The sequence below is a fragment of the Oculina patagonica genome, chromosome 6 (genome assembly GCF_052425735.1).
Source record: "Oculina patagonica isolate OP01 chromosome 6, crgOcupat, whole genome shotgun sequence".
Taxonomy (NCBI): Eukaryota; Metazoa; Cnidaria; class Anthozoa; order Scleractinia; family Oculinidae; genus Oculina; species Oculina patagonica.
The window spans coordinates 1,442,118-1,457,511 of NC_135763.1; the positions used below are offsets into that span (position 1 = coordinate 1,442,118).

A 15,394-nucleotide genomic window follows, 5' to 3' on the forward strand; every position below is an offset into this window, starting at 1 on the left:
GTCGCGGCAGGAAAATTTAATTTGACTTTTTCTTATCGTTTAATATTATTTTTCTTGGTTAATTAGCATAATCTTGCTGAAATAAAGTTATTATTCATTCATTCATAGGGCAGTACCACACAATAACAACAAAATTAGTCGCCATGTCGATCGAGCAGAAATCATTTTATTAAGTAGTACTTTATATTATGGATAAGTTTTACTTTGAAAATGATTGATACGTGCATTAAAAATACCCCCAAAACCTTTAGCATATTAGCTGGTTATATGTTGTAAGCAACTTCATATGCTACATTTGTTGTATGGCAATTTCTTTGCCAAACGTAATAATATAAACGAAACAAGCAAAGATAAGTGACTACACAAGTTTTTCTCCGACCGGTCGGAAAATTGATTGCGATTCAGATCGTTGGGCCGTCACAGTCGACCCGCGGAACCGCCATCTTGATTCATTTGGGGATCGAAATCTGACAGAAGATAGGACAAATCTTCTCCGGGTATGGGGACGGGTAGGTGACGCGACGGCCGGATTCTACAAAGGACTATTCACAGTGTAGGAGGATGGGGACCATATTAAAAGACCTTATCATGCAAAAGGATAAAAAACAAAAGAATGTTCTCAACTACCGTATAGCCCTACCTTAAAATCGTTTGTCTTTTCGTGCAGAATGGGAAATACCCCTACCTTTTTCCCTAGAATAAACGTCTCCCTCCTTTCCTCTGTCTTACGTTTCCTGTCTGGTCAATTAATAGTAATGATGTCACAAGGCAATTAAAACCTGTTTGTGCTGTTACTTAATTCTTATTTACAAGCATTATTTCGAGGTTTAACTTACTATAAGATATCAAAACGGGAACTAAATAGCTTCTTATTGTTTAGGTCGACATGCACTGAAAATCTGCTCTTTTTCCAAGTGCTTTCATAGCATAGGTACGTGCACTTTTAATTTTTGTTTAATTGTTGCGGTCTTAGAAAATGCTGTAAACCACTTGGCACGATTACAGTTGTAGGCCATTGTCAAGTCCTCCGTCCACACGGGCATCTCTTTTGATTACGCACCCACTTAGAGTCTACTTAGTAACCAAAACCTTACCTATCAAGTGAACGAATATTAATTGAGGGTAGGTTCCAAGTCATCAAATGTTTGTTTTTTCCTCTGATTCACTTTCAGTAACCTATAGTGTTTTTAATTATGAAAAGGAACATTTCTCCAAGTCTATTAAATCTAACCAAGCTTATATATACATGGAATAGGGCTTGGGTTGACCGAGCGATGATGGAGATCAAAAACACAAGCAACAGTAGAATCCCGATTTCTCGACTCTCGTTTCCTCGAAACTCCCGATTTTCGTTTCCCCTGGAGGTTCAAGAAATCAGGATTCTGCTGTATTTCGATAACAGAATAATTTACATGTGAATTGCAGGAACTAAACACAAATATAGCCTCCATCCTTTTCTTACAAAGGCCGGGCTGCTGACCAAGCAATTGTAAAATGCAATAAGTTTGTGCTAAAGTGTTGCCTCAAAGTGTAGTTTCTTTGGACACTTCAGTACTCAACAGTTCATTTGTTTCAGGTTGGTCTGAAACTTGACTTCTTTCTTCAGTGTCATAGCTTGATTTGCAGAACCAAAAGGTCAGGAAATAGAACACTAAAGCCAGACCTGAAGATAACAAAGAGGAAGATTCTTATTATGGTCATGATTATTATTGGATAACCCCACGAAAAAAAAACTGAGAAAAAATCACGCGACATAGACATTGACCTAGTCATGAACATAGACTTAGACGTAGACAAATACATAAACATAGACACAGACATAGACATAGACATAGACATAGACACCGACATAGACATTGACATAGACATAGACCCAGATATAGACTTAGACATAGACACAGACATAGACATAGACATAGACATAGACATAGAAATAGACATTGACATAGACATAGACATAGACATAGACATAGACACAGACATGAACATGGACCTAGAGTCAAGATATTGAGCATCAAACTTAACAGAACGACTCAGAACGATCTAGACAGATATCTATCTAGTAAGAAACGAGAGGCACCGTGAACAGTAAACTAATGGTTAGTGCAAGCATCAAACGGCTGGGTGCTCCTGTGTTAACAAGAGCAACAATGGCTTAAAAGTCAGACCAAAGTAATCTCTCTGGAAATCACAAAGAATACTGATAATACAGTAAACCAACCAAATTTACAGTGTGTCTACTCCAACCAAGGCCACCCGATATGTTAAAACAATAAAAATGATCACAAATTTACTGCTTCTATAGCATGCAGCTGGTGTAGATCCACATTTTGTAAAAAAATCCATTGTTAACATACAAGGTTTTCATTTCCTATTTTGCACAGATTTTGTCAGGTGGCCTTGGTTGTAGTCGGCCGCACTGTAAAGCAAATAGGGAGCTTCAGCAAACCACGACGGCAACGTGAACGAGAACGTCGCCAAACAAAAGGTTTAACGAGCAAAATAATAACTCTGCACGTGCGTTTAAAATCCTGGTACTGTTCTTGGCCGTTCTCTGTGAAACAACTACGTGAAATGACCAAGTTCTTCGTACATTGGAGAACGTGAACAAAGACAATTATATTTCCGTATTTCTATTTGGGGAACTCTCGTCTTACATATTTAGCTTCGGTTAGTTCCTAAACCAATAGATACACTGAATACATCTGGATAATTGCGAAATTCTCGAGTAAAATATAAATTCATTTTTCACCAGGCGTTGTCCTCGGCATCGCCGTCGTCTTTGCTAACGCTCCCTAATAATTATGTAGCCAGTGCGATTTAGCGCATGGAAAACGCATGCGAGCGAGTCAAGATTTGTCAAGGTTGAATTAAGAAGGTGGCGCGAGTTTTTCTTTTCACCACTCGCAATGTGTATTAATATAAGTTCAAAGTAAATGCAAATTATTTTCGACGCTCAAGTGGAAACTGGAGCGGAGTGGAGCTGAAGTTTAGTGCAGACACCTATCACACTGATCCATCTAGGTCCAATTCAATTTTTGGCATAGTAGCATACTTTATCTTTACCTTAGTTAGCAATAGAACTGGACACAATCATGACGATGGTTAACTGAAAAACTTGCCTTTTAAACTACACCCAATAACTGTTATCCTCAAGGACAAGTTCCAAATATCATATATTTGGCATCGCCCTTGTTTTCCACAACTTTCTCCCCAGAAGAGACAAAGAGAATCAAACATCCAACCAAACACGATGGGTCCTGGCAAAAATCCAAGAGTGCGCTGGAAAATGAACTGGAAACCAAGAGAGTAGGATCTTTGATTGTCTGGTACACACCTGGTGGAAGAAAATGAAAGTTAAAACGGCTGTACTGTACAATTTTTAATTTTACTTATAGCCTTTGAAAGTATTTACTCGTTTCCCTCGAGAAGGACAGAATCAACTTGAAACTCAAAATTTGAAGTTGAAACTTTTTTTTCTTTAATTTCCTAAAGAAACTGTTCTACTTTGTCGGCGGGTAATTAAAAGTTCAAGTAGCTTGCGTACAAGACATATATCCCCTGCTTTATGATCGATCGTTTTCATCACGATAAAGAAGAACTAACAACTTAACCCACCAATTTCTCCGATCCCGTGTGGCCTCGAGGCTCAGTCAGTTAGAGCAACGTCTAGTCCGAAGGTCGTGGGTTCGAATCCCACCCAACTCAAAATAATTTTATTTTGCCTTATGTGGTCTCCTATCTCTTTAAAGGAGCAATGTCACCGTATATAAGTCATTTTTCTGCTAATTCCTTTCAAAGTGAAGGAAACCTCAAACTAATAGTTTTCTAACATAGCAAAATAACAAAGGAGTAATAAAAAGGCAAAAATTACCAAGAATGGTTCCGACTGATAAAAATTAATACAAATTTCGAACGACAAATGTGAAAAACTTTGCCATTTTTTTCAATTAAATGTGTTCTCTGTGACGAAGCTCCTACGTAATACATGAGGGCAAACGATTAGTAAAGGAAAAATGTGCTCATGAATTTCAGTCCGTCAATTTTCGGATTTCACGTAAGACGAAATTAGACTTGTTTGCACATAAGAGTCAAAGGATTAGTGTTTCTTACCGCAGGACCACTGTCTTGTTCGGTATCGCTGTTAAGAAAACCGCCAAAAGTAAAAAACAGCTGACCAGAAGAAAGTAGTAAAAATTCTTGCATCCCGGTCCTCTGTCACAGTAGCCTTTCTCGGCTAAAGCTTGACTTCCATTGAATGTAGGACCAATACAGCTACAGTTGAAAGCCTAAAAAGAAGATACTTAAACGTCGGGAAAACCCTGGACAGTCGGAGATTTCGTTGTTTTCCGACCGTTCAAAACATTCCCGACAAATTAAAAGAATTCAAAGCGTTCTTTTTATTCCCTGATCCGTGTGATATTGCAGCTGCGATGATCGCAAAAATCTTTCCGACTTTTGAAAATATGAATCTGATTATCTGGAACCTGAGTTCCAACCCTTTATACTGTCCTTGGCTTTGGTCTCAAAACGAAGCTTGCATCTAATATGGAACAGTGTCCTATATCGGAAACATCTGGAACGGTCAGAACGGTTACCGTAGGGTATTAACAAGCACCCTGATTCATCTCGGATTTTCCCGATATGTGAAAACCAGGCTAAAGGGCCAACGATTGTAGTCTTGGAGCAAATGCCGAGGAAAAATATTACCTTGAAGAAAAATGTTCTATTTCTCACCAAACGCAGTTAGAAGTACCCATTGTTAGAAGTACCCATTTCATTTGCTATGCAATCTTTCTTCCCTACCAAGCCCACGAAGGAGAGTTCTCAGACCCAAACGGGTTTCCAAAATCTATATTTCATATTTCATACCTTTGTTCCTATCACCTTTGAACACCCAGCATGACAAGGCGAAAAGTAAGTCAACTTATCAACTCCACATACGGGGTTTATGTTCGCGTTTGAGCAGCTGCAGTTCATATTGCATGGGGCCACTGGACTTCTCGTTTGCAACTGGCTATTGATCAAAAAAGCAACAAGCAAAAAATTAAATGGAGGTTGAGTTTGTTCCAATCCGAGGGATCTTAGAGGCCCAATGGCTTATTCCGGTGCTTAACTTTGGTGTCTGTAGCAGGGAGTGACTATTCCCCTTGATGAGCAGATAATTTTTCATCAGGGTAGTTAAAAATTAACTGAACTGCCCATTTATCATCTAGGTCACTAATAAATGGATTTCGATAACAATTTTCGTTGGGTACTTTTGCGCTGTGCGGCCAAGAACGAAAGAAACTAAACGTTCTTTTAAGAATAAAAGATTTTGTCACCTAAAGAATGTGCTCGCTCATTGTTGTAGCCTGCGTTGTAGACAGCTCGGCCCCGGGGTTGAGTTCGTCTGCGACGCAGTATATTAGTGGTGGTGCAGTCGTCCATTTCCCCCGGGAGGGGGGGGGGGGGGCACTTCCTATATTGGCCTATACGGGGAGGCTCTGCCCGAAAGGGGTACCTTTTTCATGCTTCAGGTATATAAAAGGGTAGGGATTTCACAAGCTAAGGTATATAAAATGGTAGGCATATCGCTCATTTAGGTATTTAAAAATGCCTTCAATTAAAAGATTATGAACAGACGCACCTTATGGAGGTATCATTTAAATTTATCAAACACTACATAAAAATGGCATCAAGACTTCTTGTTTTAGGCATTTGTCATGTCTTTTCGGTATATGAAAGGGGTACCTTTTTTCAGTAAATGGTAAACGAAAGTGCTGCCTTTTCTGTCAAAATGGTATATAAAAGGGTAAGGGGTTGGACTTCAGGCCGGAGCCTCCCCGTACAAAACGTTTTTGAGTAGCCTCCCCCCCCCGGGCCATTTCCTTCCTATTTTTGTCCCTTCCTGTCTCGTCTCGTGATTGGCACGGAACGTGACATCTGAGCCTGTCACAAGTTATTGCAAGCTCACTTCCTTATTAATTTTTTTAGGACACTAACCTGTTGAAATAAGGTTTGACGACTCCCGCCAAATTCACCTGATCACATCCAGGAATAATAAAGGAACTTATAGTCCATAAGGTGATAAATTGAAATATCAAGCAGAACTTTGCAGAATGTCGACAGGACTTCTTCAAATTGAACCTTCTAACGATCACACCGCTCAACATGATACCACCTGCAAGACGATCATCGATAATTCGAGATTAATGCTAATTCAACGTTTACTGAGTGACCAGTTCAGCTAGCTCCATAACAGGATTTATTGTTCAACAAATGCGCACGCTGCCCATATATGGTCAAAATGTGATTGTTATCTATCCTCCGTACACAACAGATATCCTACGATATACGTAGGTTGTCAAAGTTCGTCCGAAATCTTGGAAATGCTGCACAACCCCAGTTTTTTCTATCTGCAAAATGTTTTTGTTGACAATTTGTTGAATAATAAAACAATTATCCTGCTTAATCTTGCGGTATCAGGCGATATTCCGCGCGATTTCGAATTGTTAAAAATTGGCCACCATCAATTCAGTTTTGGTGATGAATTTCGCTAGCTATTTCAAAGCCAGTTTAACTTTTGACAGCAGAGGAAAATTTTAAGAATATTGCATCGTGCTGTATATTTCATCGCAAGTTCTACTAAGAATTATTATCAAACACCGCTTGGAGTACAAATAAAGTACGAAACAAGTAAAGATAACTCACGATATTTGTACTCTAAAAGACCGTTTTAACAGGTTCTGTACACGTATAGTCCACTTATTTCTCCTTGCCGCCGCGCAAATGATTCAAATATGGTGAAAAAAGATAACAGATCTCGTGCTTCTGTGGAAAAAAGAGGAAGTCAAAAAGATTTAGATACCTGCTGCGCCAACAACAAATATGGCTCCCAGACTAATCCCTGCCATTCCTGGGTTAATACCAAACTTCAGCTGGGCAAACTTCGCAATAAACGCTTCAATCCCTGCCCCGACCAGCGACGCAGATGTTACAGCCAGCGTATTGAACATGTAGGTTGGATTTTTTAAGAGCTGCATTGTGGCTGGAACGATATCTCTCAATTTTCCTCGCAGTTTGTTGTCCTTTTTTGGCAAGTCCCCCTCTTTAATTGCTTTATCTCGCATCTCTTTTGATCCGGGTAGTTCACGGGGGAAACCGAGGATTAAAATGGCGCTTATAAACATCACCACACCAGCTACAGTGTATCCTAGCCACCAGGCCCCTATCCACTGTGGATTCCTTGGAGTTAAGTTAGCTCCCTCGGGCTACGTTTGAAAAAACAATTCTAAGAACATGATGGTGGGAATCAGAGTACAAACTAAGCTTCTCAAAAGCGACTATCCTGGAATACAGAGTAAAAAGAGGATATACATGCATAGAGAAAAGAACAAACGGCATTTTTCTTCTTTATATTTTCATCTTGTGTGGCACAGTGGCAAATTTAATGCTAAAGCCAATATGGCTGTGGTGTATACTCAAAAGACCGTAACAAGCGAGTCGTGGAGAGAAATTTCCCGCTCATTTGAAATTCGAATACATTATGTATCCCAATCAAATTCTCGGCTTCTCTAGTTCACGGATTAATTTTTTGGGGTGTCGGTAAAACGCCGACTCGGGGTCGGGGTCGGGGCTGGGGTCGGGGTCGGGGTAGGGGTCGGGGTCGGGGTCAATTTTTTTTTTTTTTTTTTAATTCATTGATCGAGAAAAAAAAAATACAAAGTTTATATTAGCGAGTACGTCATGTTGAACACTTCATCTTCATTATTTATTACCGAGCTGAAAATTTACCATCTTTATTATTTACTACAAACTTGATGAATTCGACATTGCTGATCCTAGCAGTATGCAGGACGCGTGTCACTTATCAACCTAGTAAAATGGCCCAGCTCACAACGAGTCTCTCGTAGCTCAGATGGTTAGAGCGCCCAACCGGTATCTGGGAGGCCATGGGTTCGATTCCCGTCGGGGACTCAGAATTTTTCTTTATCCCATGCTCGAGTCATGTTGAACACTTCATCTTCATTATTAATTACCGAGCTGAAAATTTACCATCTTTATTATTTACTTTATATTAGCGTGTGGGACATTTCGAGTCAAAAAAGCATTTTCTTCACAAATTCGCCACAAATCTTGATCCTTATAAGTTCAAAAGTATAAAAGAAGAAATTTGTGGTCTAGCAGGCGACAGGTGAAATTGTCTATCTCGGCGGATAGAATTTGCTGACGACTTCTTTCTGAGCGCTAGCAACTCGCTAACATAGCATGAACTTTTTCAGGTTTAAATTAAATTGTACAAATGTTTGTGTAGCAAGAGAAAATTAATTCAGGTTTATATCGTTAAAATAAAGCCGCCTTTCGTATCCAAAAAAGTATTTATGAGGAGGCAGAATTGTTTTGTTTAGCAAGCGAAGCTCGCATTAAGGTCGCGCGGGACCCTTGCTCATTAATAAATTCATTAGCCAAATTTCTTGAGGGTGTTCTATCTTATAAAGCTTTAATTCACTACATTTTGAACATCGATTCCTCTAAAATTTAACAAGGATATTCGGGGATGATGGAATTACCTCATGATTGTCCTTATACTGAGAGATGACCGTTGTCTGAGATGTTACAAACCCTTAAAAGTTTAACTGCAGATAATGCGATTTTGTGTCCAAGTTTTCAGCTAGTACAGTGCACCAAATTAAATGATTATATAGCCTAGTGATAAATCATAACCCCTTTTGTGCTATGGCTAGAACGAAATTTTCGATTTCAAAAACTGCTACAAGTTAATGGCGTTTAAGAGAGCAAAAATGTGAAATCTTAACTTTGAAACGTGCTATCTTCAGTTTGAGAAGGAAATTTAAAAATTCGCTCTAGTCATAGCACAATAGAGTACATCAAGTTTACGTTCCTCGCGAATCAACTATTGAAATTCTATATCGGCTGAGAAAACTTGGACACAAAATTGCAGGTTTTGAGGCTTCCGAAGACCTTCCGAATCAATGTTTACAACAACGGGTGACATATTCAAAGCTGCGAATCTAATTATGATAATTCCCTATGTTCCAGCGCACGTGGCACAAAACGGAGAACAATTGCTGAATTACTTGTACAAAAGAGTTTAAAAACAAACATTCTCATGAATATTTCGTTTGTTGTCGGCTTCAGTCGTCCGGCAGTTCGTGCATACTCTTTAAATAAATACATACTAATGATTGCAAGGGTCCTGCGCGACCTTAACATGTCTCGCAATCTTGAAGTTTCTAAATTCTGTTATTGTTTTAAATATAAGACATTTTAATTGAGGTTATGCTGACGAGAAAGTATCACACCCGCCTTCAGTGTTAGGTGCATAGCGGTTAGTTAAAACAAACAACACGGATCGAAGTCCGCCAATTACAGCCCACCAGAATGACCTTTTGACCTTGTGGGTGAAACCAACAAGGGTATCCATCGGTGTTAATTGGCTCATTTCAAACAGCACGTCGAAAGATGCTGTCGAAAGATGATGTTGAAAGACGGACGTAGAAAGATAGCTATGCACGTAGCATTAAAAGCGGGTGTAAAATATTCGATTACAGAGAAGTTAACAACAACATCTTATCGCTAAACTGTATGTAAAAGTTAAATTTCACCTCTCGCCTGTTAGACCTTAACTAAATTGCTTCTCTTATAGTCTTGAACTTATAAGGATCAAGATTTGTGCCGAATTTGTGAAGACCCAAAATGACCCACACGCTAATATAAACTTTGTATTTTTTTTTCTGTGAAATTTTCAGTGAATCAGTGAATTTAAAAAAAAAAATAAATAAAAAATTGACCCCGACCCGGACCCCGACCCCGACCCCGACCCCGACCCCGACCCCGACCCCGACCCCGACCCCGACCCCGACCCCGACCCCGACCCCGACCCCGACCCCGACCCCGACCCCGACCCCGACCCCGACCCCGACCCCGGCCCCGGCCCCGGCCCCGGCCCCGAGTCGGTGTTTTACCGACACCCAATTTTTTGTCTGGAACGCACCCCTTCCGTTGAGAATGGAGGTTCTTCGCTTGTCGCTTCGTGCTCGGAGTAAATCTGGCACAACTTCTCGGCTTGCCTCGCGACGGTTAATATTTGGCGGGGAAAACGTTTCGCAACACGCAGTGAGTCAAAATGTAATAAACGTTTTTAATTATTATTTTGAAGATAAATTATCCCAAGGTTTTTCTTCACCGCCGGAGTGACAGAATTAAAGCGTCACAAAAAAATGAGATAAAGGCTCTCACCCACGATATAATATTGCTTCTGTAAGCTGTTCCTATTTATGTGTGTAACATAAGTCGTAAGCAGCAATTTCGAAGTGGAATGATATACAGTAGAACCCCGTTAACTCGAACTCGGATAACTCGAACAACCCCGCTAACTCGAACATACTTCCATTTCCCTTGGATTTGAACTCACTTTTCAGTCATTTTTACTCGGTTAACTCGAACTCGGATAACTCGAAAACCCCGCTAACTCGAACTAAATTTCGTTTCCCTTGATCAAAATTTGGGTCAAATTTACCCCGATAATTCGAATTCCGGTTCTTGCAACTCGCCACAGTTGCCCATTGATTAGAGCAACAAAACAGATCACGTATTTGACAGCCTTTTTTCACTCTTATCCTAAGAATTTATGATCGTGTTAGAGTTTCTGACGAGATAAGTTTAATTTGCACTGTGCTGTATACTGAAGTGCTGAAAAATCAGTAAACTATCAATTATTAACTTGGCAAATTAAATATTCAATCTACCCCGATAACTCGAAACCCCGCTAACTCGAACGGTTTTTCGTTTCCCTTCAGAGTTCGAGTTACCGGGGTTCTACTGTAGTAAAATACATAAAGGGCTGGGGAGGGGACACGCTACAATTTTTTTACAAGCAATGTTGCACGTGGTGTCTGCACCTTAAATTAAACAGAACAAGGGTTTAGGTAACAGATTAAGTTATTAACGAACCTGTTTGATGTGTATGTAAATTTCGTTCAGAATTGGTCCACCAGCAACAAATCCAAGACCAGGGCCAGCTATCGCAGCCGCGAAAAATACTCCAAGGTAAATGGGCGATGCTTTAGGATGAACGTTCTCATCAATGTACGCAGGCGCAAGGGAATACAGCGGTGTAGTACCTGCACCCATGATGAGTTGCGCTAAGCAGAAAATAAACAAGTATATCCTGTTTGACTCGTATCCAGAAAAACAGGCATTACTGGTTGAGCTCCCGTTGCTGATGATACATTCTACAGCTCGTTGGGAACTGGACGTGGTGTTTGACAGAACAGGTTCGTACGGGCTGATCAAGACGTGTGGTAGGAAAAACACGAAACAGCCAATTGCTGCGAACAAAAACAGAGTAAGTGCACATCAGTGTTTATAATTCACCAGTACTCAACACCATAAGTAGTAGCTGTATGTATTAAAGGCTGGCTCCTGTTAGAGTTGCGTTCTAACAGAAACTCGACTGAAGCCAAAACATCTGGCAAACTCTTCTTGTTAAATTTTTCAAAACAACATGGCTTCCGAGCACAAAGTCGATCACAATCTACATCATGTAGGAATAATGGAATGTCACATACAATTACTTTGAAACTGAAATTCACAAACTGACTTTTCAATCCGGCCTCAACCTCGACCCCGACCCAGACTGAATAGTCGAATATTGTAGCGTCCCTTTATGATTCCAAACCATTACCCAACACAAGGTTCAGATAAAAAATAACTTGCCGCATTTTTTCTTGCCCTCGAACAAAAAGAATAATAATAATGGGAATTTTAGTGGCATCTTCCACATAGTGGCTCTTCCAATCCCACTGATTCCAGATCGAATTGGAATTTAGAAGTGTTGGTTTTTGTGGAGGGAGGAAAACCGGAGAACCTGGAGAAAAACCCTCGGAGCAAGGACGAGAACCAACAACAAACTCAACCCACATATAATGCCGGGTCCGGGAATTGCAACCTCGTTCCCTGGGCTATTAGGCCATCCCCTTTTTTTTTCTCTGTTTAGCGTCGTCCGACCGACCCAGATTTTCGCGTTTTCAAAAAAAAAAATTTATGCAGAAGGTATAGAAGGAAATGACACATTATTTTAAATAATGTTTCATCCTTTTTACGCTGTTCTTGTTTGAGTTTAACCACGACGTCGATTTTTCCTTCCTCCATTGCCGCCATGTTGACTTTGTAACCATGCCTTCTTGTTTCCAGGCTCCACGGACATTATGCTGAGGTACCGGGCCTCCTAGTTCCAGACTCCTTATCCACTTTTTTTTTTTTTTTAATTTTTTTTTTTAATTCCGACCGACCGACCCAAAATCAGAAAACACATACGACGATAAACGAAAAAAAAAAAGGGGGATGGCCTTACCAAGAAAAAACCCTGGGAACGAGGTTGCGGGAATCGAACCCGGGCCACATTGGTGGGAGGCGAGCGCTCTCATCACTGCGCCTTCCATGCTCCCCTACAACACCTTTTTGCGCATTCGTACGGCTCCACTCTTCAAATGACGCATGCGCTACTGAAACTGACCTGTGACTAATGTTCCATAGCCCAACCACTTGATCTTGTTTCCAAATTCTCCATAAAAGCTAACAAAGCTGACGAGTAAGATGGCGGATATGTCGTTGGAGGCAGCAATGAGGCCGAGGTCTTGGCTACGCAGTTGAAAACGCTTCTCTAGCGCGGGAAGGTTGATGCTTGTGATTCCGTTAACTGTCATGCCTGTATATACAAATTAAAAAAAGACAATATCAAAGAAGGACTTCAAGCTACACCCCAACCAAAAACTCACCAACTGTTTGTCTGCCCGATTGACAGACAAAAAAATATTGAGGGGCCGTAGCCAGTCAGGATGAAACATAATGAAGATTAAACATATGTTCCAATTCTTTTTTTTTTTTTTTTAAATTACGAGCTCTCCACTATTCGATATGAAATCCTCGATGGGTAAAATTGAACAATGATACGGTCAAAAGTCGCTTTCTTTCAGTCAGAGAACACCTTTTTCAGTCTTCATTGTGACTGGCCGACTGCCTGCCTGCCCCCTGCCTGAATTGACTGGACTGGCTAATTTACTATCAGACAGACAGAAAGACAGATACGCAGACAGGATGAAGGGAGGAAGGAAGGAAGGAACAAGTATTAGGAATCAAACTTATTAGATTAAAGTTTTCTAATACCTAGACTTACTATCAAAAGTAATCTGACAGTCGTACACTATTGCACTGCCCTATAATTAATAGAAACAAACACAATCAAAAGTAAAGATGGCCAATCATGACGAAGTTTATGCGTGTTTTTCCGCGCTTTAAGCTTAAGCTTTTTTCTTCTAGTTCTAATAAGTTCATCAAAATTCCAGGAGAAAAAAATATTGACGCAAACTAACTTTGAACCATTGTAAGAATGACAACAACGAAGAGAAAACATTTGGAATTGTTAACCGTCTGAAGCCATCTTGGCCTGAAGGAAAACCAGCCGTATCTTAAATCCTGCTTGGTTGCTTTATCCATGTCCTGAAATGGAAAATAATCTAGAATAAGTATAACTTTTTATCATTTTTTTTCCTTCTCATAGGCTGAGAGCCCACCAGATAATATGTGGCAAAACTATTATTAGAGAGCCAAATTATGGAATATTTGTTAGATACACAAGGTGCTTTTTTAATAAAGGCAGTGAGTCTAAGACTTACAACATTTCTTTCTACAAAACTGAAAGCATAGTACGGTTCGGAAAAATATAAGCATACATAATAAAAAAACCAGTTGGAATTTGCCTAGATTGCCCCCTCAAAACTTAAACGTGCCAAATTGTATTACCTAAGTGAAAACAATCGGCGACTATTGTTTGCACCATGAAACGAATTTGATCCTATTTTAGACCAAAAGGTATAATCTATAACCCGATTGCCAACTAAAATAAATCGCTAGCCAAAACAACATGATGACCTTAACATGCAAAGCGCGACGGATACTGAAACCAGCATTCTCTCAACAACCTCTTAAGACAACGAATCACAGTAAATTAGAAATGCTAACTCAAGTCATGAATTCTTAATGCTTATCACTGTGATGCCAGCGGGAGTGTCCGTTGCAGTTGTGAAAAAAGTCTTGTTGCTATAGCAACAATTTTTTGTAACCGAAGATCGTCTTTGTTTGATCCGACCCGCTTGCGTGTCTTTTTCCTTCACGCATTCCTTCTCGGTACGGTGAAGTTTTGTAAATCATGCCATTAAGGCTTTCCTGACTATCGTGAGAGTTTTTTCCCCTGTGGTTAGACTCAATTAATTCTGAATCATTTCACTCAAATTTTCTGGGAGTCAGTGGACTGGATTAAGTGATTGTCAGGAGCCCTTTACCATTAATGGGCTTCTGTGATTGATACGGAAATAAGAACATTTAGTTACAGCACGGCATTACACGAAAAATGGTGACAAGAAATGAATAAAATTAGCCGTCTTCATCAAGCCAGCGTTGACCTGATAGGTCAGTTTTGTCGCAGTACGTCCCCCTCTTTACAATGAGACAATGAAAACGAAATTTAATTATCGAGTTACATGATGGGAACCCCAAGCAACTTATTTCCACTAAGTTTTCAAAGGAGCGGTAAAATACCTAATGATCTTAGGATAGCACTTCCGCACAGAGAAAATCCTGTATAGGGTCGTTACGTCAAGGACCCTTCCACATGCCACGGTGCAGTTGTCAAACTGCAATTACTAAACAACGAAGCCGGTGTCCCTTTTAGAATCACTCTATGTATAACACAGAACGTTTCACGAAGAACAGAACTTCAACTCAATCAACTCTCGCCACAGCATAAGCCTTGCGCGAACGTAACATTATTGTATCACTCGCCACAAAACTTTCCCCTAGCGCCGCACGCAACTGAGATTGAAATAAAATTACCCCATCCCTGTTTCGCACGCACCAGCACTCAAAATGTAATTGAATTTTGTTTTTTTCAATTTCGTTAAATACCAGAATGTAGCAATTTTTATCTGACTTACCTCCGTACTTGCCGGTGACATCGTTAATAGCACGCAACACAATAAAAAATTCCAATCTTCAGACGACGAACGTGTGACGACAATATTTGACTGGGATAAGTCCGGGCATAACATTGGTACCGCACGTAAACCATAGGCCCGGGGAGGGGGGGGGGGACTAAATAAATACGACAAGTTGGAGAGGGGGTTACGCGTATTCCAAATGTCACGGGACACATTAGAAGTGAGTGCGCTACAGAATATTTCGGTTCCAGTGGCACGGCTCAGGTTCAGTTCACTGCAACTGGAATTGAAAAAAAATCTTGAATAAAAATGATAATTTTTCGTCTAAAATTGTAGGAAAGGCATTTCCGCCAGTGCCATATACGATATGGAGTCTCCCCTCGTCTCCCGGGCCG

At 40.2% G+C, this 15,394-nt stretch overlaps 1 protein-coding gene across 2 annotated transcripts; it reads right to left on the reverse strand.

Moving 5' to 3' along the window:
* Positions 1-146: 146 nt before the first annotated feature.
* On the reverse strand, positions 147-15,077 carry LOC144658562 (solute carrier organic anion transporter family member 4A1-like). 2 transcript variants are annotated; one of them, XM_078519004.1, is made up of 10 exons: positions 14,997-15,077; positions 13,377-13,503; positions 12,521-12,712; positions 10,957-11,333; positions 6,851-7,253; positions 5,986-6,163; positions 4,873-5,017; positions 4,114-4,289; positions 3,123-3,337; positions 147-1,663 (listed from the first exon to the last, which is right to left on the reverse strand). In XM_078519004.1, the coding sequence occupies exons 1-10, from the start codon at positions 15,015-15,017 to the stop codon at positions 1,524-1,526; spliced, it is 1,974 nt and encodes a 657-aa protein (XP_078375130.1). In that variant the 5' UTR covers positions 15,018-15,077; the 3' UTR covers positions 147-1,523. The 2 variants fall into 2 exon arrangements, with proteins under 2 accessions (XP_078375130.1, XP_078375131.1); XM_078519005.1 differs by lacking the exon at positions 14,997-15,077 and having other exon boundaries at positions 13,432-13,503.
* Positions 15,078-15,394: the final 317 nt, after the last annotated feature.